This window comes from Vipera berus (assembly GCF_964194415.1).
Source record: "Vipera berus genome assembly, chromosome: 1".
NCBI lineage: Eukaryota > Metazoa > Chordata > Lepidosauria > Squamata > Viperidae > Vipera > Vipera berus.
Window position 1 is genome coordinate 69,883,423 of NC_138202.1, and position 26,862 is coordinate 69,910,284.

Below are 26,862 nucleotides of genomic sequence, written 5' to 3' on the forward strand. Positions count from 1 at the left end.
GGCTAATAGAAGCTGAGTGGCGTAGGACCCCGCAGAGCCGGCAGCCGGGGGCGGAAGTGGGTGGCTGTGGCCCGTTGCCGGTTGAAGACCGGGACGTTGATCCACCCCTGGCAGTGGATGCGGAAGAGCCCGACGAAAATGCTGCGGTTGGTGGCTGGGCTGATGGCGGTGGCGGTGGTGACGGTGACAGTGTTGATGGATCGATACAGTTTTGCGGGGCCACAGCAACCCCGGCTCCCGGCTCGCTCCTTCGCTTCCGAGCCGGCGCCCGGGGCGGAAGCCAACAACCTTTTCTGGGTGGTTCAGGCAAGTGGCGGCGGATGGCGCGGGGTGCAAGCTGCCGGCGCTGGTTTCTTCTCTTCAATTGCTCAGACCCGTTAGAAGATGCTGCATTTTTGATAGAGAATCATACGTGGCTCACTCAAATTACGTTCGGGTTTCAGGAGACCGGTTTTCTTCTCCCCCCAGATTCAGAAGGGTAGAGGGAAAAATAGTAAAAGGCGAGACTAATCGGAGACACTATTAAGTGATGAAAGAGGAGGAAATGATTAGTTCCAATCAATAAAGAGGAAGTCACTTTTCCAACTTGCTGGATTGGGATGACTTGAATCAGCTGTTCACGAACCATAGAAAAGTTCATTATACTGTTGAATCCTGTTTAGTGATACTGTGCATTGGTATCTTTTTGGGGAGGGCGGGTGGGGGGTAACCCTGTAAAATGAGTTGCTGATCTGTTCTGCTGTACACTACATGAATTTTAAAGATGTGTTTCATTGTATGCTTGGGAAACTATGAGTCATCTAAAATGGCTAGTTGTGAAATTAAACTATTATTGTTTGGAATCAAGATTTTTTTCAGTTAACACTTTTTTGTAGATCTTTCTGGTACACAACTGTTTTTGTAAAGAGTTACTAGATGTCTACTTTCTTATTTTTTAACAGCCTGTTATTATTGTAGGTAACAGATCTGCATATCAGTAAGTTTGTGAGTCCCAGTCGAACTTCTGATTTTGAGAAGTTCTGTAAGGAAACAATTCCCATAATTCAACCTGCTCTTACTTTAGTGACAGGTGAGGATTTTTTTTTGTTTCATTTTTTTTATATATTACACCCTAACTTCTTTCAGGAATATGCTGCAGTGCTGGTTACTTCTTTGGTAGGACTGCCTTTAAAAATTTTAAAAAAACACAAGCTAGGCCACTGAAAGGTTATTACATAAGTTCTAAGCATTAGAGGGATCCCCAAAAACTTGAAATACCAGAAACAGTTCCTGTTCTCCACTTTCTGCCACTTTTGCAACTGCATATTTACTTTCTCTTGCAGACAAAAGTATGCAGTTTATTTATCTAGACTTATTCCTCTGATAACAATCCGCTAACATTGACTAATTCCAAAAAAGTTAAACTGGGCTGTTAGACCATCTTAGTTTTGGATGGCAAACCACAAGGTAAGTCCATGGCTATAAGTCAGATTGGGTAATTGAAGTAGTATCCCCCAAAACTATATTAACATGTCAGCCCATCATATGATTTTGTGCCTAAATATTTGTTTGAGAGCTCTGTTAAGACCCCTCATCCTCTGAGTGGCACAAAATGAACTTTTTCAATCATAATATGTCCACAAAATATCTTGTCTGGAGTGGAAAGACTGGCTTGCATATTTATGAGATTAACCTTGGACTTATTTGTCCAAGATGTTTATCTACTGATTGTTTGGCATTCTGTTTATCATTTGTTATACACTTAAATGCATGTATACATACAGAGAAGTTGAATAACTAGTTGGTATTAATATTAATCTGAGATCTTTCAAGAAACACCTCATCGATATTATTTTTTTTGCTGACCTTAGAAACAGAGTTAATCTAGTTAAGATTAGTGGCCTGTTAGTATGCTAATATGGATATATATAAATACTACATGCAGCTGGTTAAGAAAAAAAGTTGGCTAGTTGAGGGTCACTAGCACTTGTCGATGATCTTGCAGTTTATTAGATGATAGTTAGTCTTTTTTATAGTGTGGAAAGTCTATGAATATATTTTAAGCCACTTCTAAAGTATCTTTGGCAGTAGCTGGTAGGCTATCTAGGTTTGGATGAAGGGTCAGATCACCCCACTGCATGCTTCTTTACAGTGCTGTATGGCATTGCGCCTCACTCCTATATGGCTAATAGAATTTAAAATTAAAGGACTTTATTCAGAGTTAGTTTGGGATAGGAGCTGATGAAAAAGCTAAACTGTCTGCTTTGCCTTGTTCTTCAGAAATCTTGTTCTGAACCAGATTCTCTGGTTCAGACAATTTCTTAATGAAAGCCTATCTATGATTTATTATGTTTACTGAGAGGAAGAGCCAGGTCGTCTGATTAAAGCAAAATTTTGCAAATTCTGATATGCTGTACAGCAGGAATAAACCATTTTCCCAAGAGGTGACAGAAGAAACTGGGACTGTTATATAGGGTGCCACCGCTGCCCTCACTTCCCCTGCCACCTCTATGGGCCAGATGTGGCCTGCGGGTCGTAAAATGCCCAGGTCTGCTGTAGAATATAAACCCTATATAAAAATGTGTAGAGTGCAAATACTGACATTTTCTGTAAATTCAAAGGAAACATACAGTCATAATAATGTGGTTATATGCTGAAGTCGGTGTCAAACCTGATTTCTAAATAGCTTGTTGTCACTGGCATTTGGTTTATTCTGCATTCTTCTGTTGTTCGTTGGGTTCTGAAGCTATTCTCTATTCATTAAATAGGTGACTTGACTGATGCCAAAACAAAGGATGGATTTGGGTCTGATCAGTTTGAGGTGGAGTGGCAAACTTACCAGACAATCCTCAAAAGATCTAAGGTCATGGAAAAAACAAAATGGATAGATATAAAAGGAAATCATGGTAAGACAGAGAGAAGACTTTAGGCACGTAATTCTAACTTTCTGTTGATCATTAGGAAATGCTAGACTGTCATAACCCCTCATTTAATCTTGTTTAATTTTTTGATATTGCATAAATTATATGATATGATATTACATAAATTATTTAAATCATTTATATACCATAACATTTTAAAAAATGGAATTACTATGAAAAGTATAAATATATACTTAAAGTAAGAGAATATTGTTTATATTTTTAGGTTTTCTTGTAATTTTTATTTTGGCCATTCTGTTGTAAATTTCCTTAAATAATATAATTTTAGCTTCGCCCAAAAGCCTGTTAGCATTTGGTTTATGCAAAAAATCTTGTTTTACTCCCTAGCCATCCTGCTTCTCTTTCAAGTTCATAACTGCAATGATGTTTTTTTAAACTTAAGACTACTTTTTTATTCCTAGCTTTATCATGAAATTAGATCAAAATGTTTACCATTTTCATTGCAGATACATTCAACATTCCTAGTCTGGAGAATGTTCGTAATTACTACAGGTATGTTAGCATGTGATGATGGTTTCAGCAGTCCAGAAAATATACAGTGGAAAAAAAATCAATTTTTTTATGGTTTCAGCAGTCCAGAAAAATATACACCGAACAGAAATTTCTATTTAAACAAGATACATGTACCGAAAAGTTGACTCTAAACACATTTTATCAATTAAGTATTTTAAGATCAGTTATAGGGTTTCCCCTTCTATTCAATTGTGTCCAATTATGAAAGACTGCCTGGACAAGTCCCTTTTTTCCCCCAGAAGTGGTTTGCCATTGCGTGCTTCCTAAGGGCTGAGAGTGATTAGCCCAAGATCACCCAGCTGGCTTTGTGTCCAGGACAGGACTAGAATCCAAGTGTTCTAGTTTCTAGCCTAATGCCTTAACCATATACTAATCTGGCTCTCCAATTATAGGTAACCAAGACTTTATCTTACTGATTCTATGTTGCGCTTTTCTCCTTTCTGTACTATTCGGTTGCTGCATTTTTTCCTTAATCTTCTGAAGGAAGGAGTGAGGAAATTGTAAGTTTTGAAATTTAAGTCACATCATCATCATCATCATCATTATTATTACTACTACTAGTAGTAGTACTACTATTATTATTTGGCTAACTAAGAATGGTGGTGAACTGAGCCCAAATGCATCTCTGTTAACATCTCTGTTATCCTTACAAGCTTCTCAGGTAGCATATTTCTCCTGATTAGATTTTTCTTAAAGTCCTTTTCTTTGGCAGGAAATATTCTGCGTGGCAGAAAGATGGCTCCTTTCATTACGTTCATAGAACACCTTTTGGAAAATATTCTTTCACTTGTGTGGATGCAAGTCTTGATCCAGGTCCCAAGAGACCCTACAATTTCTATGGGATGTTAAACGCGGTAATGTTAAAAAAACAATGTTTTATCAAATCAAAAAATCAGAAAAAATTGAGGCCAGTTGTGTGTCTTACATATGTTAACTATAATGTCTGAATGAAATGTTCCAAGTACAGGTAGTCCTCTGCTTACAATAATTCGTTTAGGGATGTTCAAAGTAATAACAGTGAAAAAAATGGACTTATGACAGTTTTTCACACGATCATTATAGCATTCCCATGGTCACGTGATCAAAATTCAGATGCTTGGCAACTGGTTCATATTTATGACATTGCAGTTTCCCAGGGTCATGTGATCATTTATTGATAAGCAAAATCAATGGGAAAGCCAGATTCACGTAACAACCATGTTACTAGCTGAACAACTGCAGTGATTCACTTAATAATTGGCAAGAAAGACCATAAGATAGGGCAAAACTCACTTGACAACTGTCTCGCTTAGCAACAGAAATTTTGGGCTCAATTGTGGTCGTAAGTCAAGGACTACCTGTATTCACATATATTTGTCAGTATTTCTTCCTACTTTCAGTCTTTGAGATAATGTAATATTTTATCAGTGATGTTGGTATACTTCACATCTATTTTCAGAGAGATAGTGAATTTAGTCTCCTGTGGCATGAGTTTTATTTGCAGTCACCAAATCTTTTCATGAGATTTAGTTTCCTATGGAACAAAGGATCAATGGAGATTTAAGTAGTTTTGCAATAATATATGTCTCTAGCAAAACACCCATTCCTTGTTATGCTTTCCTTGCACATAAACCTCCATTGCATTCATTAGCTGCAAAGGGGGAAAAATGCCCCTACTTTGGGTCACAGAGCAATCTTCAGGAATAGATAGGTTCTATAGGAAGGCCATCATCTAATTATCTACTAAATATTTCCTCAAGGGAATCTGTCAGTGATAATCATAAAAAGAGTATTAAGACAATCTGTTGAGATTGTTTTTCTTAAATATTCTACTGTTGTCTCATGATCATGTTGTCAGTGTGATATAGAAGCGGGGTGACTTATCGACCCTTTCCAGGGTCCCCCAGTGGGATGAAATCGGACACTGAAGACGGAGTTCGCCTCCATGCGTCTGAAGGCGCTGATGGCAAACCGGAAGCTCCTTTTTTTCCTTTTTGTAGGGACTTCTTGACAGCTATGTGAGAAATTGTCATTGTACTCCAACATATACCTCCTGTGTGTGTTTGGGGATATAAAAATAAAATCTGTTTTTTTAAACTCTTAAATAGGAGCCATTTGGAGATGTTTCTTCTTTATTCATTTTATTAAATTTGTGTGCTTCCCACTTCATCTAGAGGTGATTCTGAGTGGCTTACAAATATTAAACTTTATTCGTAACTAGGACTTTAAAGATGTTCATGGCTTCCAGTACTAATATTGTGTTTAAAAATTGCATGTATGTGTTGACTGTTGGCAGTCAATTTACTATTAAAACTTTTGCACCTTTTCATTTCAGAATAAAATGGCGGAGTTGTCTGCACTGATCTCAGAAAGTCACGATAGTAACCATACCATTTTGTTTGGTCATTACCCTACCTCATCAATCATCTCTGTATCTCCAGGAATACGAACAGCCATGCGGTATTATTTAAAAATTTTTTTTGAAATATATCAATTGTTTATCTTCTGCTTTTTAAAATAAATCATTCATTTTGTATTAATAAATAACAAGAAATAATTATTGTTAAAATTACATTGTTAATTGGTCAGAAGCTAATATTTCTAAAAATAATAGTTCTTCATGTTGCAATGCCCTTTCCTAAGTAGATCCCCTTTCCCAGGACACGCATGCTCCTGTAATGGAGAAGTCAAAACCACAGTCTCCTGCTCATTTTACAGAGACTTACTCACCGGGTTACAAGGCAGTACAGACCAAGTTGTCATCCCTGTACTATCCTTTGACATCATCTCCTTCATAATTTATAATATCACCAAGTTCTGAACAATAATGTGCAGAAAATGCCCAGTATTGACTGCTAGATGAAGTCAGACAAGCTTGATGTAGTTTAATTCTATACTGAGGGTATTTGTCTGTTCTCAGTTTTACAGCATTTCTTGGCACTATTTTTTATTTTCAGTTGTTTAGATAGCATAGTATGAATTTTGGATCCATCTCTAGCTTTGAGTTCCCCTCTTTTAATTCAGTAATCCTAGTATTTTTAATAGTTAGACATAGTTTGTTTTTTTAAATTATAGTTGCTAAGCTCATGGTTTCTTTTCTTAGACTGTATAATGGCAAAAGTTCAGAGTAATGATATTGTATGCTATACATTAATGATATATTTTGCTTTGATTAGCTTTGCCTTAGTTTATTTGTGTGGGCATTTCCATACATTGGGTGGTCTGATGCCTGTCCTTCATACTCGTCATCCTGATGGAACTTTAGAACTGGAGTTGGGAGACTGGAAGGATAATAGGAAGTAAGTAAATGTCCAACGCAAAGGCAATCTATTTTTTTTCTATTTTCTATCATTTCTTAGTGTCTGGAAGCTGTAGAGGTCTGGATGGGGTATATTTCAATTACTTTTAAAGCCCTATATTGCATGAGTCAAGAGTATCTGAGGAGCCATCTCACTCCAAAGGGACTAACTCACACATTCGTGCCAGCAAAAGAGGTCTGCTACAGATCGCGTCTGCTAAGGAAGTCCAGTGGGAAGGTCAAATACAAGAGCCTTTTTCACTGTGATCCATTCCGTACCACCAAAAGGAAAAACTTTCCAATCTTTTTGGCCTTCCAGAAGGGTGTTAAAACATGACTTTGCTAGCTAGTTTGGGGACACGAAGGGGCTGCTCACCACTGGAGATGGCTGACAGGGTAAGGTGAACTTATCCGTGTACCATCTGTCTCTTGGTTCCTGGGTTTTTTGTTTTGTTTTTTGCATAATTTGAAAATTTTTATTGCTTTTCTATTTATCTTTTTGTGATCTATAAGTGGCCCAGAATCACCTTATTAGGGAGATGGGTGGCATATACAATTAATAACATAAATAAATAAATATCTGAACAATGGGCTTTTATTCTTTAAGATGTTCCTTGTTAATTAAAATATTATTTTAATTATTGCATATCAGGTATCGGATTCTTGCTTTTGATCACGATCTCTTCAGTTTTGCTGACCTGAAATTTGAAGAATGGCCTGTAGTTCTTATCACCAATCCTAAATCATACCTTTATAGTAGCTATGCTCACGAACCGCTACAGAGAATTCTTCATTCTACCCATATTAGGTAACTTACGTGTTTTGAAACATATGGAAGTTTCATAGAAATATTAGCAACGATGTGGGGGCTAACCTGCCGGTCAAGTTAATCACTCTTGCAGTTGCTTGCATCATCTTTGCTGCAAAGTCTAAATTTTTCAGCCAACTTTCTCATTGCTTGTTTATTGTTCTTTTTTTTAAAAAAAAGTAAAAAATAGAAAAAGCATGGTGGCTCAATTAGGTCATATCATGGAGGATGGTAGGGGGAGAAGGAATAGTTAAATCCTTTACCTCCACAATTAATTCCTTGCATACTGTGAATGGTGAAAAGGACTGTAACAACAGAGATGTTTCTTCTGAAGTAGCTCTGCTTTGTCAATGCTCTAGGAACCCTTTCTTCTGGCAAAATAATGGTAGTTGCTTTGTCCAGCAACAAAATATCTAATTTCAGATAACATAGTAAAACCATACTAATAGCAAGCTAGCCAATATTAAACAATTATTACAAACTATCGTTCCCCTGTTTTGCCTTAGCTGCATTTTGACCCATAGCCTGAGTTGAAATGACACACAAAGTAAAATACAAGATTGCTTAACACAGTATAAGCATGGGCAGTAACTAGGTTTATGCAAGCTTCTGAGCCCTGATTTGTTTTTCCATGTTTCATTGAATAAAAGCATAATGAGCTGGGTTCACACAGTGTTTTAGGTAAAAAAATAAAATCCAAACAAGAATACTTGTGGTCACTTTGTCCTCTGCAAAGAAGAGAATTACTTGCATAACTTGAATTAGCATTTGTAGTTAAGGACATAGTTAGATTCCATTGGTGCTTACTTTGACTGCAGAGGTTTGAATTGTAAAAGAAGCTTTAGCCAAAAATTCATTTAACTGGAAGGTAACAGTCTTACCAAGAAGTACTACCATTTGTATTGTTTATTCAGAGAGGAATACCATAGAAGTATGGTTCTTTTTGGCTTCCGGTTCCTGTTTTCCAGCGGAGCAGTCGGAAGATTCGGAATGCCAAACCCTTCGGCTGAAATTTCTTTTTGTTGGGGACCCTAAGGGGCCAGAACCCACCCTGAAGGGGTGGAATGAAGGAAGGAAATCCCAGGGACTTAGGAGAGACAGTGGTCTCCCCGAACGGTCCAGGAGAAGCCTCCCAGAAACTAACAGAAGAAAAGGCTGGCTAACTTCATGTCCAGTCACAGCTGAAAACAACGGAAGTCATAAGCTTTTAAACTAAGCGGATTTTAAACAGCATGCTTGAATCTGGGTAAGAATATTGATTTTATCTATCCTACCTATTTTCCTGAAGAAGAAAGTCCCAAAAATAAGAGATCTCGGGGGGGGGGGAAAGGAGGGGGATTTTACTCCCTCCTTTTGGTTACCGGAAGCGGCGAAACTTACCCTTTAGAGAGAGAAAAAAAGACTAGAAAGACCTGAAAAATGAGGAAATGCTGACACCTACTGGTGGGTGAGGATTTTTTTTCTCTGACCCTCAAAGTTCTTAAAAAATGCAGCTATGTAAACAAAGTGAGAGTAACAAATCTGAAGCAATGAATACTTTACAAAAGGAAACATGATAAGCGGCAACAATTTCAAAGGACAATGATTTTAAACCACAAAGAAATACAGAACAACCTTGAGAGTATGAATCAACTTATCTCCAACTTAATTTCACTCCAAGAAATTTCTCAGGAAAATACAGTAGAGATGACTGAACATAATTCTGAGGATAGAGATTTAAAGATGGAACCGTATAAAATAAAAAATCATGATTTAATTCAAATGGGAAATATTTCAACACGTCCAAGCAACTTTGAAGATAAGGAAAAGAATGAGAAAAAATACTTTGCAGGGAAACGAATGATGCAGCAAAACATACTGATTAAGAAAGGCAATGGCCAGAGGAAAAAAGATTAAAATGGAAATCAAGAAAATAGATGATGGAACATATCAGAGAGAATACTTAAAAAAGAAACATTTGTTTGAATATGGCTAAAAATGGAAAAACTTTGGAATATATTACTCTTGGATGAATTTTTTTTTAATAATACAATTTTTTTTCTTTTTCCTTTCTGTAAAAAAAAGTTGAAATGATTTAAAACAAACATTTTAGTTATTTAAATGTGACGATAAGAAAAGCATAAAAATGTATTTTGAATGAGAGTTAAAGATTAGATGATTAGATCTACTGAATGGAATGCTTAAAGTTTAAATAGATTAAATACATTCTCAGCTATGGTCAAAAAGAATAAAATGAGGGTATAAATATATATTAAATTAGGATGGATACATATCTTCAGTCGTATGTTATTTTTTGTATCTCAGTGCTTTTGGCTTTCTTTTTTCTGTCTTTTTTTCCTTTTTTGTCTCTTTTCCTTTCTCTTTCTACTTTTTTACTTATTGATTAAGAAATATAAAAGTATGAGAGGGCTTATATGGAAAAAATAGAATTAAATCCACCAATGTAAATGTAGTTAATTGTTGAGAAAACTGTCACTAGTAAGAATATTTAGAATTTGGGGGGAGAAATAAGCTGAAATAAGCACGGTAACAGGATTTACGATAAGGCAACTAAAATGACAATGACAAATAGGATTATTGGAAAAACTATATACTTAATTGTTGTTTATCAAAATAATGAGAATTGTTTTAATCTAATGTTTTGCAAAGAAAGATACTTTGGGGAAAGGGGAAATCAACTGAAATTAACACATGGAATATAGATTATAGAAATCAATTGTTAAAGATTGTCTTATAAATGTTACCCAGACAACATACTGTTTACAAATTACTGAATGATCTATGTTATGTTAAAAAATACCAATAAAATATATACAAAAAAGAAGCATGGTTCTTTTTATACTATATAATAATGTCTCAAACAATAATAAAATTTGAAATTATTTTATCACCCCATTTATCTGCTAGAATGTGTAGATTATAGTAGTGAGCAAAGGCTGAAGTTATGTTCCCCTGCATTTTTCTTTTACTATGCTGCTGTAACAAACCACTTTTATTTTACATTGCTTTTCCAAACAATTCTACCAATTCTATCTTTTATTTATCACAGTCAGGACTACAATGAGATAGCAAATTGTTATAAATTCTTCAGTGAGGGGAATATGTTTTTCTCCTATAGTGTTACAGTACATGTAAACATATTGGCTTTTAATTTAAGCATATCTGTGATATCATTAATAAGTCCCACTATATTCTTGTACTTAGAATTTTGGCCTTCTCTCCTTCTCCTATCAAGTTTGTCAAGATCATGATTGATGACATTTATCTTGGAGATGCTATTCAGGTGTCTGGACCTCTCTATGTCTTGAAATGGTCCCCCCAAAATTACAGTCAAGGATTTCATCAGATAGCTGTGACCGTCAAGGTGAGTTCTCTGCTACTGTTCATCATACTATCATATATTTACTGAAAAATGCATTTGGCAGAATTTCTGCTTATCCATGATTATTCAGTAGGTAAACTTGGGGATATTACTGCCTTCCAGCCTCTCTAAGCAGGAGCAGCATGCACAGCATAAGGATAGGTATGTTTCAACAACATGGTATCTGTAGACACCAATATATCCACAGGTGCCTCTAAACACCCATCAGGCTCCATAGCCAACTTCATTTTTTTTAAAAAATTATGTTAATATGAAAAATTAAAAGGGAATCTAACATGCTGCAGAGCACCCACCTCAAGTATAATACTTCATTTCCGAAATAAAAACGTCCCCAATATATTGCAGATTTTTCTCAGAATTCTGTGTATTGCACAAAAGCAGGAAGAAGGAGGGGAGAGGAGAAGGAAATTCATGTAGGAAGATGACGGTAGCCTCTCACTAGCAATAGCACTTAGACTTATATAACACTTCATAGTGCTTTACAGCCACTCTGAGCCATTTACAGAGTCAGCATATTGCCCCCAACAATCTGGATCCTCATTTTACTGACCTCAGAAGGATGGATGCCTGAGTTAACCTTGAGCCAGTCAGGATCGAACTCCAGGCAGTGGGCAGAGTTAGCCAACAATAACTGCATTCTCAAAGAAAGAATTGAGGCCTTTGAACTCTGGTGCTGGAGAAGACTCCTGCGAGTCCCTTGGACTGCAAGGCGATCAAACCGGTCAGTCCTAGAGGAGATCAACCCTGACTGCTCTTTAGAAGGCCAGATCCTGAAGTTGAAACTCAAATACTTTGGCCACCTAATGAGAAGGAAGGACTCACTGGAGAAGAGCCTAATGCTGGGAAAGATTGAGGGCAAGAGAAGAAGGGGATGACAGAGAATGAGGTGGCTGGATGGAGTCACTGAAGCAGTAGGCGTGAGCTTAAATGGACTCCAGAAGATGGTAGAGGACAGGAAGGCCTGGAGGAACGTTGTCCATAGGGTCACGATGGGTCGGATACGACTTCACAACTAACAACAACAACAACTGCATTCTAACCACTGTGCCACCACGGCTCCTTCTGGTAAATGGATATTTTCTGACTGGGCAAGCCCACGTTAGCAGGCATTTTATGACAATGTGATATCAAATGATTCTACTAACCCAAACAGTTGGGGAACCTGCCATTCTTGAAAAGAATGAGAAAGAAAATCTAAACGACTGGCTTTGTCTCAATTACTTGGCAGCAGAGTTAAACAGTGAAACAAAGAATGGGTCAGCCATTCAACGATATGACCAAAATTAAATGGTGTACAGTAAGGACTGCTAGAAAGTATTTAAGCAGCAAATAATGAAGAGCCTTAAATATACAAGTCTGCCGTTAGAATATACCATAGTTGTTAAACTGGACATTTTATTCATAGTTATTAGTTGCTTCCCTATTCTACCATATTGTACGATAGAACAGAAGTGCCCAAATTGAATGGAGGCATGTAGAAATTTGGGGAGGAGTGTTACTAGGATAGTAGGGATTTTTTAGAAAAAATGTAGTGTAGAAAATCCAGTCGTTTTCAAAGGAAGTAAGGTAGGCAGATTATTGGAAGAGAGGGAGGTGCTGAAAAGATTGGCAGGCGTGTCGTAGGAACATCAGGGACTGTATGAGCTTATGGGAATAAGAGAAGGCACTGCTAGAATTGGGGCTCAGTGGGTTAATGGTTTGATTAACAGCAGATCTATAGGAAGATGAGGACTGGAAAGCCGATTTGCGCAACATGGCAGATTGATTTAACAGAAATCTTCCCTTTGGTGGGGAGCCGGAGGTGGGGGGGTCTAAAAAAATAAAAAAATGGAGCATAATACTGAAAAGTTTAGTAATCCTTGTTTTGGTCCTGTTTTTAGGATGCCAGTGGCAGAAGTGCCACTCAGCTTCACACATTTGCTATGCAGGAAAATCTTTCTCTTAAATTTGGTCTTTTGGCATCTTGGCTTCTTCTTACTAATCATTATATATGGGTAAGTATTCTTTCAGATAAGGAGATGAACAATAGATGGATGGATAGACGGATGGATGGATATATGGAGATAGATACAAGTAGTCATTGACTTACAACCATTTGTTTTGCTGACTTTCGAAAGTTACCACAGCATTGAAAAAAGTGACTTAACAACTGATCCTCACCCTTACAATTGTTGAAGCATCCAATGGTCATGTGGTCAAAATCCAGGCCCTTGGCAAACTGCGTGCACTTATGTTGGTTGCAGCCTTGTGGAGTCACATGATTTTTCCAGTCTTCCCAACCAGCTTCCTACAAGCAAAGTCAACGAGGCAAGCCAGATTTGCTTAATGACTGCATGATTCACTTAACGGTGACAGTGATTTGCTTAACAACTGTGACAAAACAGGTCATGAAATCGGGCACACTTAACCACCTTTCCTAGCAATAGAAATTTGAGTCCTAATGGTCGCCTTAAGTCGCGGACTACCTTATACAGACATTATTAATGAACTTTCGAGTTGCGAATTTCTGCTGATACAAACTGACCTGTCTGTACCCGGAAGCCGGGAAAAGATGGGCAGGTTTGCTTGTATTGGCAAAATATATATGTGGTGCGCTAGAAACAAGCTTCCGCTCACCTTCTCCTACCCTGGGGACCCTCTAGGGTGGAGTTGTGGATAGATGGATGGATGATTATTACAGCTCGTAGAAGATATGGTGGCCTGTGCTGTGGTGGTTGTATCCCTGTATAATTGGATGATCCTGTTACTTTTGGAGCTGCGCTATCTGCTGATTGGCTTCTGTATGCAACCCAAGGTGTTGGTTGTGACCTGTAAAGCCCTACGTTGCTCTGCAACAGGTTGTCCAAAAGTGTTCTGTACCAACCTACTACTGGCCCTGCAGAAAAGGCAGGGACAACCCCTTTACAAAATGGCAAGAGGCTGGAACTAAGCCTGCCAAATTTATTGACATAAAACAGAGCAAAACAAGACACGAACCATGAAACAGGAGCTATTCAAACGGTTGCCTTCAGCAAACCAGCCCTCCCACACATTCCCCTTTTAAACAGTTCAAGGCGTGGCTTCTCTCTGCCTCCTTCCGAGGTGCCCCATTGCCTTCCTCTGTTTACTCCTGCTTGACTGTCTCTTGCGTCGGGCGTCCTTGAACAGGGCCAGCTGTGGGTCATCTTCACCTACACTGTCAGGCTCACACAGCTGGATCTGCGTCATAACCAGATGGGAAGGGCCTGGCTGAGGGCTCTGCGGAGCCTCAAGGCTATCCTCAGCAAGCTCTCCAACACCCCCCCTCCTCCTCTGAATCGTCCGACCCAACTGCTGAACCCACAGGCTGACCCTGAATCACAACAAAAAGCCTGCCTTCTGTGGGATCATCAGTGGTCGAGTTTCGTTGTTTCTTGCAGAGATTTCATTACCCAACTAGGTAACACCATCGGTGCAAGTGAGTATGGGGCTTGCTCTCAGTTTAGATACAGTGGTCTGCCCTGCCGTTTTTGGCAATGGTTTTCTTGGTAGTTTCTTGATTAGGGTATTGTTTTTTGTTTATAGTATCTTGGTGTTGGCAGCTGGTGAGGTTGTACTCTGGTCTTTTTGTTTCCTTCCTAACTTTTTTTACTGTCTCTAGGAAATTCTTTGTGGTACAGGAGAGAAGTAGCTTCTGTTCACATATTTCTTAATAATAGAGGAAGTTAATAGTAGCTGACCTTTTTATTTTTCATTTTCAAAATATATCATACTGCTTTTGACTTTTTTTTTCCAGGTACGTGCACTCTTTGTGTTAATAGTTATATTTCAAGTTGTTTTGCTGATTATTTTCCGGTTTCGAGAAACACCTATATTTAAAAGTAAGAACTATTATGCTGATACTTTTTTCCTTTAGTCCCCTCCCCATTTAATTTTTCTTCTTTCAAAACTAATGGAATGTTTAAAAAAATTATGGGAAAGGGTCTCAGTTCTCTCTTTATTGTCCAGAATAAGTCTCTGAAGACTGAACATAATTGATCTAAATTTGCTATCATGGGAAAAACCAACAAAAGAAAGATTTAGCTCAATAACAGGCCAGATTCAACTGGCGGCTGCAGAGAAAAAATATTAGAGAAAAAAAATTCACAGTGCCTCTTACTCAGAGAGATAGTTGGGCAGTGACTGAGATTATTTCAATTTAAGTCTTGTCTGCCCCCCCTCCCCCGTTCCCCTGTTCATTTGTCTCAGAGTAGAGTGTGTGCAGCCTGCGCTACGCACAGGGCAACATGCACACACACATAGAAGAAGTCCTGGCAGAGAGCAGAACATATTACTTTGTTATATAGAAGAAAACATAGACCCTTCTGTATTTGGCCACTGCTGATAAAGAATTCTAGAAGCCATGCTCAGTGTACTTATCCTACTATGTTTTTATATATGAATGGAATGCTTTAAACAACATTCCAAGTGAATTTCTATTTGAAACTCTCATGTGGTCTTAGCTATCATTGAGGATCTTTTAATTTGCCTAGAGCGGATTATAATATCAGTTATTAGATTACCTTTATTGTCATTTTTTACTGTGGGCACATTGGTACACATTAAAAATGAATTTTTGTTGCTTGCCCTCAAACGTGTACACAAACATAACACACATTTGAACATGCTATACACAACGTATGTATAAACCTACATCCTTACATATAAATAACGTATAAATATTAATCACTCTCCACCTTGAGTACATAGTGGAAAGAGGCAGCTTTAGAGTTCACAAGGTTAATACTGTACGGAACAAAACTCTGACTGAATCTGGATGTTCTGCTTCGGATGTTGGCAGTAACATAGGTGTACACAGTTGAAATGATACTGGGTTTTTTTTTAAAAAAAAATGCCCCATGCCTATGTCAGTCCCCACATTGCCTCAAATATTGATTATAAGCTGTACTCAGCTAGCCACCTTTGTACTTCCAGTATTTTGCTTTTCCAAATTTGGGCAACATGATGGTGGGACAAACATCAGCAGGTCAGTTGTAATTATTTCATAGCAACAATATTCTCTCGTACAGTTTGAGGTTTTCTAACAAGAATATTTGTAGAAATATTCTAAAAATTTGGGTTGGACTAGCTTTTAATCACATAAAGTAGCTAATAGATTCCAGTATCAGAATAGAAGTTCATTTTTAAACATTAGGATTTCTCTTATTTTTATTTGTGATAGGTTTTTGAGTCACATTTAAATATTTAAAAACCTAAGGGGTGGTTGGGTGGGTTGTATTGTACAGCTTGAATTGATTTGGACAAATATATTTAGGACATTTTATTTTATTATTACAGTTTGTTAGATTTCTCTATACCTTTCCTTGCAGGAGTTCAAAGCAATGTATGTTGCACTTCTCTAATTATTCCTCACAACAATAACCTGTCAGGTTAACTGAATTGAGAGTGATTGCTCCAAAAATCACTTGAATAAATTTTGTGGCTAAGAGTGGACTTGAACCGGATTGTCTCCAGTTCAAGTCCAATACTCTGCCTTCTCTAGAACAAGTGGAAGACTGGTTCTAATCCAGCTTCTCACTAGCTGTTGATGATGTATCACTTTCTAAAAATGTGACCTGGTATGTTTTCAGCAGTAGCGAGCAATAATTTTGACCTGAGATTATGTTCCTGTTTCAGAACCTCCAGGGGTGGCAGTGCGAACCTTTTTTTCTCTTCATGTCCTCAGCAAAACAGATTTATTTTTCTACTCGTTTTTGGTGCTAAATCTATATACCATTCTAGGTAAGTGTGAAGAATGAGGAAAAGCAGTTTATTAATTTCTAAAGACTTTATGGCAAAACTTTTTAATAGGGTTCCAAATGAAAAAAATAATGAATTCTTACAAATGTAACCATTTGAATCATGTATTGGTATTATTTAGATTTTTAAAACCCAAACAGTTAATAGATTTTTTAAAAAAGCAGGAAAATCTCCTTCTGGTAGAGCTCAGCTCCTGATGATTTTGTGGACACGTAATGTACAGTAGTGCTAGGCTTACAACCAGAATTGAGTCTAACATTTCTGTTGCTAAGCAAGACTGTGTTAAATGAATATTGTCCCGTTTTACCACCCTTGTTGCCACCAGTTCTTAAGTGACTCACCGCAGCTGTTTAGTGAGTAACTCAGGTTGTTAAATGAATCTGGCTTCCCCATTGACTTTGCTTGTCAGAAGGTTGCAAAAGAAGATCACCCTGGGACACTGCAACAGTCAAAAATATGGGTCAGTTGCCAAGCATTTGAATTTTTGACCATTGGAAGGCCGCCGTGGTCATAAGTGTGAAAAAATGGTTATAAGCAGGGCTTTTTTTGTCATAGAACGCTCAGAATGGAGTTCCGGCACCTTTTTTGGATGGAACCTTGTAGGGTAGGCAAGGCAGGTTGTATGACATATGTGAGTTCCGGCACCTTTTTCTTTTACAAAAAAAGCACTGGTTATAAGTCACTTTTTTCGGTGCCGTTGTTAATTTCAAACTGTCACAAAAAGAACCATTGTAAGTCGAGGACTACCTGTAGAGTATGTATAATAGATTGTTTTCCTGACTGCGGGATAGGAATAGTTAGCTCTTGCCCTTTTCCAGGATAGTTTTTCAGCTTCTCAGTCTAGCATATAGTCCTGTAATTTTCTGAAAGCCCTCCATTCAAGAACTAACTAGACTTGCTGTTATGCTTAACTGATACACATGAGACGATTTCTTGGGCACTACATACCAAGAAGGGAAAAAAATGGTGAGCTTTGTATGCAGTGGCTTACCAAGAACAATTCCTGGGCATTATTGAGAAACATACAGAGGTAGTTCTGTACTTACAACTATTAATTTAATGACCATCTGAAAATACAACAATGCTAAAAACTGATTTATGACTGGTCTTCACATGTACAGCCATTGCAGCTTCCCTGCAGTGACTTGATTTACTTAATGGCCATAGTGATCTGCTTAACAGCCATGACAACAAATTCATAAAATTGCACAGAATTCACTTAACAGCCATATTGCTTAGTGACAGAAATTCTGGTTACAATTGTAGTCATAAATTGAGGATGACCTCTAGTCAGGCCTTGCATTGATTAAAAAAAGCAGCATCCCTGCTCAAAAGCAAGATGTTTCTGATACTTTTGCTCAAATCTTCACTATATTTTCCAATATTACTGTTTGCTGCTTATGATGCAGCTTGTAATGCATCTTTTTTTTTATTGATTTAGCCACTGAGTCCATGACAGAAGTGATGGTCAAACCCACATTTCTCAATCACATCTACTTATTGGAACATAGCATCACTTTAAAAAATGCCTATTTTGAGAGTAAAAGTTATATTTTAAAGTATTTGTACTTTGATTTCTCTTAAAGTCAAAGAATAAGATACAAAAAAAATAGAATCCTTTATGTTTAATTTAAAAAAAAATCTTTTAAGTCACTAAATTCACACATTACAATAATCTATAATAATAATAATAATAAGAATAAGAATAATAATAAGAATAAGAAGAAGAAGAAGAAGAAGAAGAAGAAGAAGAAGAAGAAGTTGGAAGGGACCTTGGAGGTCATCTAGTCCAACCCCCTGCTAAGGCAGGAAACCCTATACCATTTCAGACAAATGGCTGTCCAGCCTCTTCTTAAAAACTTCCAGTGTTGGACCATTCACCACTTCTGGAGGCAGGTTGTTCCACTGGTTAGTTGTTCTAACTGTCAGGAAGTTTCTCTTTAGTTCTAGGTTGCTTCTCTCCTTGACTAGTTTCCATCCATTGCTTCTTGTCCTCCTTTCAGGTGCTTTGGAGAATAGCTTTGCTCCCTCTTCTTTGTGGCAGCCCCTGAGATATTGGAACACTGCTATCATGTCACCCCTCACCCTTCTCTTCATTAAACTACACATACCCAATTCCAGTAGCCGTTCCCTATGTTTTAGCCTCCAGTCCTCCAATCATCTTTGTTGTTCTTCTCTGTACTCTTTCTAGAGTCTCGACATCTTTTTTACATCGTGGTGACCAAAACTGGATGCAGTATTCCAGGTGTGGCCTTACCAAGGCATTGTAAAGTGGTATTAGTACTTTATGTGATCTTGATTCGATCCCTCTGTTAATGCAGCCTAGCACTGTGTTGGCTTTCTTGGCAGCTGCAGCACACTGCTGGCTCATATTTAAGTGATTGTCCACTAGGACTCTGAGATCTCTCTCACAGTTACTACTGTCGAGCAAGGTACCACCTATACTATACCTGTGCATTTGATTTTTCCTGCCTAAATGTAGAACCTTAGTTTTTTCACAATTGAATTTCATTTTGTTAGATAGTGCCCAGTGTTCGAGTCTGTCCAGATCCTCCTGTATCTTAAGCCTGTCTTCTGGAGTATTGGCTATTCCTGCCAGCTTGGTGTCATCTGCAAATTTGATGAGTTCCCCATCTATCCCCTCATCCAAATCGTTGATGAAGATGTTGAAGAGCACTGGGCCCAGAACAGAGCCCTGGGGCACCCCACTACACACTTCCTTCCATGTAGATGCAGTTCCATTGAGGACCACACGCTGAGTACGGCCTGTCAGCCAGCTACGAATCCATCTGGTGGGGATGCTATCTAACCCACATTTTTCTATCTTATCAAGTAGTAGGTTGTGATCTACTTTATCAAATGCCTTACTGAAGTCCAAGTAAATTATATCTACAGCATTCCTCTGGCCCACTAGTTTTGTCACTTGGTCAAAGAATGCAATAAGGTTTGTCTGGCATGATCTGTTTTTGACAAACCCATGTTGGCTTTTAGTGATAACTTTGTTCGTGTCAAGGTGTTCGCTGATTTGTTGTTTGATTATCTTTTCCAGAATCTTCCCAGGTATTGAGGTCAGGCTGATAGGTCTGTAGTTTCCTGGATCTATTTTTTTCCTTTTTTTGAATATGGGAACTACATCAGCTGTCTTCCAGTCCTCTGCTAGTTCCCCAGTGCTCCAGGATCTTTGAAAAATATAGTTCAGTGGTTCTGAGATCACGTCTGCCGGTTCCTTGAGAACCTTGGGGTGTAATCCATCTGGTCCTGGTGATTTGAACTCGTCTAGGCTGGACAGGTGCTCACTTACCATTTTCTTGCCTATCTTAACTTGTGTTTCTATTCTGTTTTTTATGGCACTGGTTTTGGTAGGTTGGACTGCTTTTTCCCTTTGTGTAAAGACAGATGCAAAAAACGAGTTAAATAGTTCTGCTTTCTCCCTGTTGCTTGTCACCTTCTTGCCATTTTCCCCCACTAATGGACCAATCATTTCCTTAACTTTTTTCTTGTTTTTTATATGTTGAAAGAAGCTTTTTTTGTTATTCTTTACTTTGGTCGCAAACCTTAGTTCATTTTGAGCCTTAGCTTCCCTCACTTCATCTTTGCAGGCACGGGCTGTTTGCTGATATTCTGCCTTAGTTATGTGCCCCTCTTTCCACTTCTTATATTTGTCCTTTTTATCTTTCAGTTTATCAGAGAGTTCTTTATGCAACCATGCTGGTTTCTTTTGAAAGCTGTTATTTTTCTTCTTTGTTGGTATTGTGCTAGACTGGGCCTTTATTATCTCACTTTTCAAAATTTCCCAAGCTTCTTGAGTTGTTTTCCCCTTTAGGATTCTCATCCATGGAATTCTTCCCAAGGTCTCTCTAAGTTTATTGAAATTAGCTCTTTTAAAGTCCAAGACTCTAGTTTGGCTGTATTCTATTGCTTGTGCTTCCATAATGTTGAATTCCAATACTGCATGATCACTTCCCCCCAGGGTTCCTGTGGCTTTGACACTTTCTATCATTTCATCTCTGTTAGTGAGAATTAAATCCCCTAGTCCCCTTCTCTACTTTTTGGGAGAGAAAGTTGTCTGCTAGGTTTGTCAGGAATCTGTTAGATCTTCCACTTGGTGCAGAATTTGTCTCTCAGTTGATATCAGGGTAATTAAAGTCCCCCATTACTATTGTGATGCGCTTCCTACATACCTTAGTTAACTGACTAGCAAAAAGTTCATCTATTTCCTCTGCTTGGTTGGGCGGCCTATAGTATACACCTATGGCAATGTCATTTTTTCCCCTTTTATATTGACCCAAATACATACAAGTTTACAGTTTTCATCATTGTTGTGCTCTATTTCTGTAGAGATAAAGTTATTTCTTATATATAGAGCAACTCCACCTCCTCTTTTGTTTAGTCTATTTCTTTTAAATAATTTAAATCCCTCTAGCTGTGTGTTCCATTTGTGGGTTTCGTCCCACCATGTTTCTGTAATGGCAACAATATCATATCCGCCCTCATTTACCTGAATTTCTAGTTCAATAATGTGGTTTGTTTGATTCTGATTTAACTTGCTGAACAAACCCTTCCCACTGGGGTTTAAAAACCATAGTCTATAGTATTGTGACCAAGGCATAGTTTGATATGTGAATTAATTAACTGAATAAATTATACTGATCCAATGGTATTATTTACAGGAGTTTGTTACATTCATGGATTTTTTTTTGCTCTACTGATTATTGGCAAGGATTTCAAAATGGAAAAATATTTATTTAATGCTGTGGATGTGCTTAATATAATGCCATTTCCTCCCTATCAGGACCCTGGTTTATTGGTGAGCTTATAGAGGGTCATGTGGGCATCTGCTTTTCCTTTGGGTTAATTGTTAATGGCCATTTCTTTGAAGGCAGCTCAACCTTCCTTGTTGGAATTTTACAGGTAAGACTCTCAACATAAATTTTTGATACTGATGTTCTGTCTGGCCCTTTTTTAAATAATTAAATACGTTTAATTAAAAAAACTTAAGAGACAGCATTGCTTGTTAATATCACTATAATAAGCTTCCAGGGGTACATTTAGTAAAATATTCAGAACAAATTTAAATTTCCATGTAATTGTTAATTCCATAGCATAATGTTGACAGTAGATATATATATTTGTTTATGTCTCCCTTCCTCTCCTGCCTTTTGATAATAAGATTCTCATGGCACTTATTTATTATAACAATTTATTTATTTACAACAAAATCGCACAAAAACCATAATGACAAACAAAAGAGCTGAGACCTATATTACAAATAATTGTAACGTGACTGAAAAAAGCCAAGTAGTCTGACAATTCACTAATGAGTTAAAAAGAGGGAGCCAATAAACCTACCAAGGAAGGCCATTGCAGTAAGCCTTGCTACACCTGTCAGACCCTTTCCTGTGTCCCTGCTAACCCACTTGTGAATACAAATGACAGTCCTGTTTTAGTAAAGGCAGGGCAAGCGTAAGCCAAGCGCACTACAGAGGAGGGGAAAGGCAGCTTTGTCAAGGGGGCAGGGTAAATGGGAAATGGCAGCCATTTGGGGCCCCACACCTCTCCAGGCTATGCTTCTTGTAATCCTGAAAAAGGAAGCACTCTTTCAAATAATTTCGCCCCAGTCCTTAATAGGATTTTAGAATCTCCTGTATTTTAAGACCTATCCACAGATCAGTCACTGAAGGTCATGTAAGACAATAAATAATGTGAAACAGGCCTGATTGTTGCAGCTTTACACAAGATGAAATTTTGAATATTTGTCAGAGCAGTTCCACAGAGAGCATTTTATGGACATCTACCTGAATAGGTAGATTTGCTTGAGGCCTGATCTGCTTTTTCCATTATCTCATTAATATGTAGATCTGTTGATGCTCAGAAATTCTATTTTGAAATTGTGTTTCTATATATTAAGCCACCTTTCTGAATTTTCCCACTGGAGAAACCTTTTGTAATTGTAGTTTTTACTTGACTTGAAGACAGCCATAATATCATTGCTTCAATTGTTTAATAGTTAATTGTAGGTCATTTTGAGAGATCTTTGATGCTCTCTGGGCTTGGTTGTTTTCTTGCAGACATTTTATTACTCAGACAAACATCATAACAAGATGTTACGTAGTTTGGATAATGAAATGTCTACAAGAAAACAACCAAGCTCAGAGAGCACCAAGGACCCCTCACTTCAACCCTGAATTACAAATATTCTCCTTCATTAGTAGGTCATTTTGTTTACAAACTCATCGACCTTAAGATGTGAGGACTTCAACTCCCAGAATTGAAGTTCACAGCCTCACGTAGCCAAGTTTGAAAAACACTGAAGTATACTAGTTTACTGCCTTGGGCCCATAGAATCCTCTATATATTTGTAGTGATCAATAGAACTTCCTGCTGAGAAATATGAATTAGTTTCTCTTTCACAAGCATTTTTCTTTAATTCCCCATTTGACAATATATTCATCAATTCTTTTTTAATATGGGATCAATGGTTTTGAGAGAGTGTTAATTACACAACTGTTCTCCCACTCAAGTGAGTAACATATATTGTTTCTTAATATGTGAGGGTGTAATTTTTTAAAATTTTGATGCTTTTCAGCTTATTGTAAAATTCTGAGGCTCATAGTGTACAAAACTGAAAGATAAAATTTAGGTAGGGCAATGTTTTAAGTGTTCCAGGAAGAAAGTGGCCATTTTGAATTTTCACATGGATAGGAACAATTTCTGTCTGTTGTCACATTCGCTAGTTTTTTAGTTACCAGCTTAGTTACCAACTTAGTTATTATAGCTAGATGAAACCTAGCTATAAGAGGCTGAGATCTTGTCAGCCATGCAAGAAAGACCAGACGGAACATGGCCAGATGAGTTAATTCTACTTTATTGTAAAGTTATAGCCTGTCATTCTTACACAGTTATGACCCAGGGTGGGGCACGTAAGCAACACCGGCAAATGCGAAGGCTTGAATCCCTTTTATTAATATTAATATTAATATTTCTATACCGCCCTTCTCCCGAAGGACTCAGGGCGGTGTACAGGGCAAGAATAAAAAACATAAAGTTACAAAAATTAAAAAGTAATTAAATACATGCCCATAAAAAACAATAAATACATTAATAAAACCCCCAATAAAATGATAATAAAAAACCCCACCAATCCCACCCTCAGGCCAGGCCGGCTTGTTCGAACAGGTATGTTTTCAGATCGCGGCGAAAACCCTACAGTTCACTTTAAGCCCAAGAGCAAGGCTCTAACATGCACACATACCTCAAGCAATTCCTTGAAGCTAGCGGTTTGAGAGAGAAGGAAACACAGTTCTGAGAGCAAACACAGTTCAGGAAACCTGGACATGAGCGTCTTCGTCGCGCAGAGTTTGCCATGGCTGCGGCCCAAACCGGAGCGGAGCTGGGTCATTGCAAACTCACACACGGCAAGGCTAGGCAAGGCAAAGCAAGGCAGAGCAAGGCAGAGCAAGGCAGCAAGTCGTCGGTAACAACAAGGCTTCTGGCAAATACAACACTCATTCCCAACAAAAGCCCCTCACCACAGCGTCTCCATAAATCCTATTCTCCAGTTAGGCCTTGTGAACAGGGGTGGGGTGCTCTCCTCCTGAGTAGTTGGGTCGCCCAGTGCTGACTCTGCCTCCTCTCCATTCTTCGCACTTGGGGATCGGGCGGGGGAGGTAATTGCTCGTCTCCAGAGCTCCGTTGCTCCTCTGCTCCGCTGCCTGCCCTTTCCATCTCTCCACTCGCTTGGTCATCCTGCACCCTCTTCCTCTCTAGTGACCCTTCTGAGGCCCAAGGGACCTGGGACTGCCTCGTCCTGCTCCTCTGGTCATTCCTCCTGGACCAGAGAGGCTGTGCCATCTTCCTCCATTGGCCCTGGCTTCATCTCCTCCTTGGAACCAAGCTCTGACGGAGCCATGACACACACCATTACAGATCTACTATATATGCATTTTATTTATGGCTTCCTGTGCCAAGTGTTTGGAATAATTCTGTATATTTCTATTTCTGCATTCTGAATGTGCTCTGAGAATGTTTGTTTTTGTTTGATAGGTGGTGTTTTTCAACCTACCATTGATGGCATACACATGTTGGTGCCTGTTGCTGCGTTGCCAAGGCCAGTCTTTTCGTTCTCATCTGTTTCTTATCAAACCATATTGGACTGTGCCCATCCATTTAATCATGTCACTTCTATTTTTCTGGCAAGTCTTTTCCTGTTACTTCTTACTGAAGACATACGGAACTCTTTCTTTTTTTCTCTCTCCATTGAGAACTTGGGTTGTTGTACTAAGCTTCTTCCTGATTTACAGAATCTGGGCAATGGAATCTATTGTGCTGAGAACCTTTATTGTAGATATGAAGAACTACCAAGCTTCCTAATGCTTCCTTTTTTTCAGGAGCTTGAAGTATACATTCACTTAAATTGTTAAGTGGCAAAGCTGTGAACTAATTCTGGTTTGTATGTCTTACGTTCTGGTTGCAAAGACAATTGATTATGAAGGTTCAGGATTGCCATGAAACCCCTTCTGTGCTGCTCTGTAATAAAACTTAGAAAAAAGTGACACTATTTGCCTCAGGAACCACTTTATTATATTTATATTAATAGTCACTGGTTTTGACCACATACTGTTTTAATGGTAAACAAAATTTATGAATGAACTACGGTAATGTTTGGTAATTGTTTCTACTTGTGTGTGTTTACGAGATGATTTACCTAAACATGAGATATTCGCACTTTGCTGAACAGTAACTTACTCAGCCCTAACAGAAGGTCTGTCAACCACTTACGCCCACTTTCCTTTTCAAAACCAGTCATTTCCCCAGCTTCAGACTCCATTTTTTAAAATATTTTTCAAACTATCTTGGGTTTTAACAAAACTTCTGTAGTCTGCCAAAATTTGTTTATATGCACTGTACTGTAACAGATTTCATGACAAGAAAAAAGTGATATAATCGCTTAGGATAATATTATTTATAACCTAACAGAGTCCATAATTTCTGGGTTGTTAACATGATACCCAAATAATAGCCGGTTAAGATTCATAATCAGAGTTAATGAAAGGCATACCTTTGCTTCAGAAAGCTGTCTTCAGAGTATGCTGTGCAAATTTACTCGTGTGGCTTATAAACTAAATTAAAATCAAAATCTTTTGGTTTAGTATATTGTGTGAGCTTAATAAAGTGTTTTTTTCAAATAATTAATGCTTAAACAAATCATACATGTAAAGGTTAATATATGAAATCAGATGAAAATGTACTTTCTGCCTGCTTGCCTATGGAAGTGAGCTTTATTTCAAATTCTTGGTTTCCCCTGGTGATTTCAGGTAAGCAGGAATCCACTAAAATGCACACAATTTCTTTCAAAGCTCTCTGGATTATTGCTAGTATTAATGTTTTATGTATATTATTTAACAGATCAATGTAGCCTATTAACAATCAGTTGCTGGGGAATATTGTTGATTTTTTTGGTTCATGATTATTATGCTGAATGAGATCACAATGAGATTGAAATATAAAATATTCTTCACTTTTGTCATGCAGGAACTGAGATAATCAGTAAAAAATAGAATGTGCCGCATTTTGTTTAAAATGAATGTGAAAAAAACAATTAAGTGTATGCAGCATTTATATGAAAATGAGTCAATTATAGAACTACACATATTAAATGAGCACCTATTGACAATGGCTAACCCTTGTAGAAGTCTTTCTCTAAATGTCCAATACAATTTATCCTATGCCAGAATCAGTAACTGACCTGATGTTTTTCAGTTTCCAGGAATCAGAGCTTATGATTAGGATGGGTATGGCTGATGGGTTTATATGTTTACTGAATGTTTATATGTTTACTGAAAATAATTCAAGAGATGTAGTTATAATACTCTATATATCTTGCACATGATATGGCTGGAACTATGTATGTGTATTGTACAGAAATATAACGGTCATGGTGTAAAAATATAAATATTGCCTTTGGTTCCTGCCCCCTTATTTATTTAATAGCATGTACGGGCTGGGTCTGCATATACATTGCACTTTTATTTCTTTTTTTTCCAATATTTGTCTCTTGTTATAATAAAATGCTTTTGTGTACTATTTATTCAATCTTGTATTTGCTAACACTTTTCTGTCTTATCTGAAAATGTTAACATGTTGCTTGACACATACAATCATTCTCATGTCTGCTTAAAAGTAATTTGTGCAGAATTCACTAGGA

At 37.8% G+C, this 26,862-nt stretch overlaps 1 protein-coding gene across 3 annotated transcripts; it reads left to right on the forward strand.

Annotated features, from left to right (window-relative positions):
* On the forward strand, positions 1 to 26,738 carry TMEM62 (transmembrane protein 62). 3 transcript variants are annotated; one of them, XM_081314344.1, is made up of 14 exons: positions 1 to 306; positions 958 to 1,069; positions 2,748 to 2,885; positions 3,368 to 3,413; positions 4,147 to 4,288; positions 5,749 to 5,873; positions 6,590 to 6,712; positions 7,364 to 7,519; positions 10,724 to 10,883; positions 12,782 to 12,895; positions 14,656 to 14,740; positions 16,536 to 16,640; positions 21,451 to 21,569; positions 24,702 to 26,738. In XM_081314344.1, the coding sequence occupies exons 1-14, from the start codon at positions 118 to 120 to the stop codon at positions 25,026 to 25,028; spliced, it is 1,941 nt and encodes a 646-aa protein (XP_081170470.1). In that variant the 5' UTR covers positions 1 to 117; the 3' UTR covers positions 25,029 to 26,738. The 3 variants fall into 3 exon arrangements, with proteins under 3 accessions (XP_081170470.1, XP_081170471.1, XP_081170472.1); XM_081314345.1 differs by lacking the exon at positions 21,451 to 21,569; XM_081314346.1 differs by lacking the exons at positions 1 to 306; positions 958 to 1,069 and adding an exon at positions 1,214 to 1,446.
* The last annotated feature ends 124 nt before the right edge of the window (positions 26,739 to 26,862 follow it).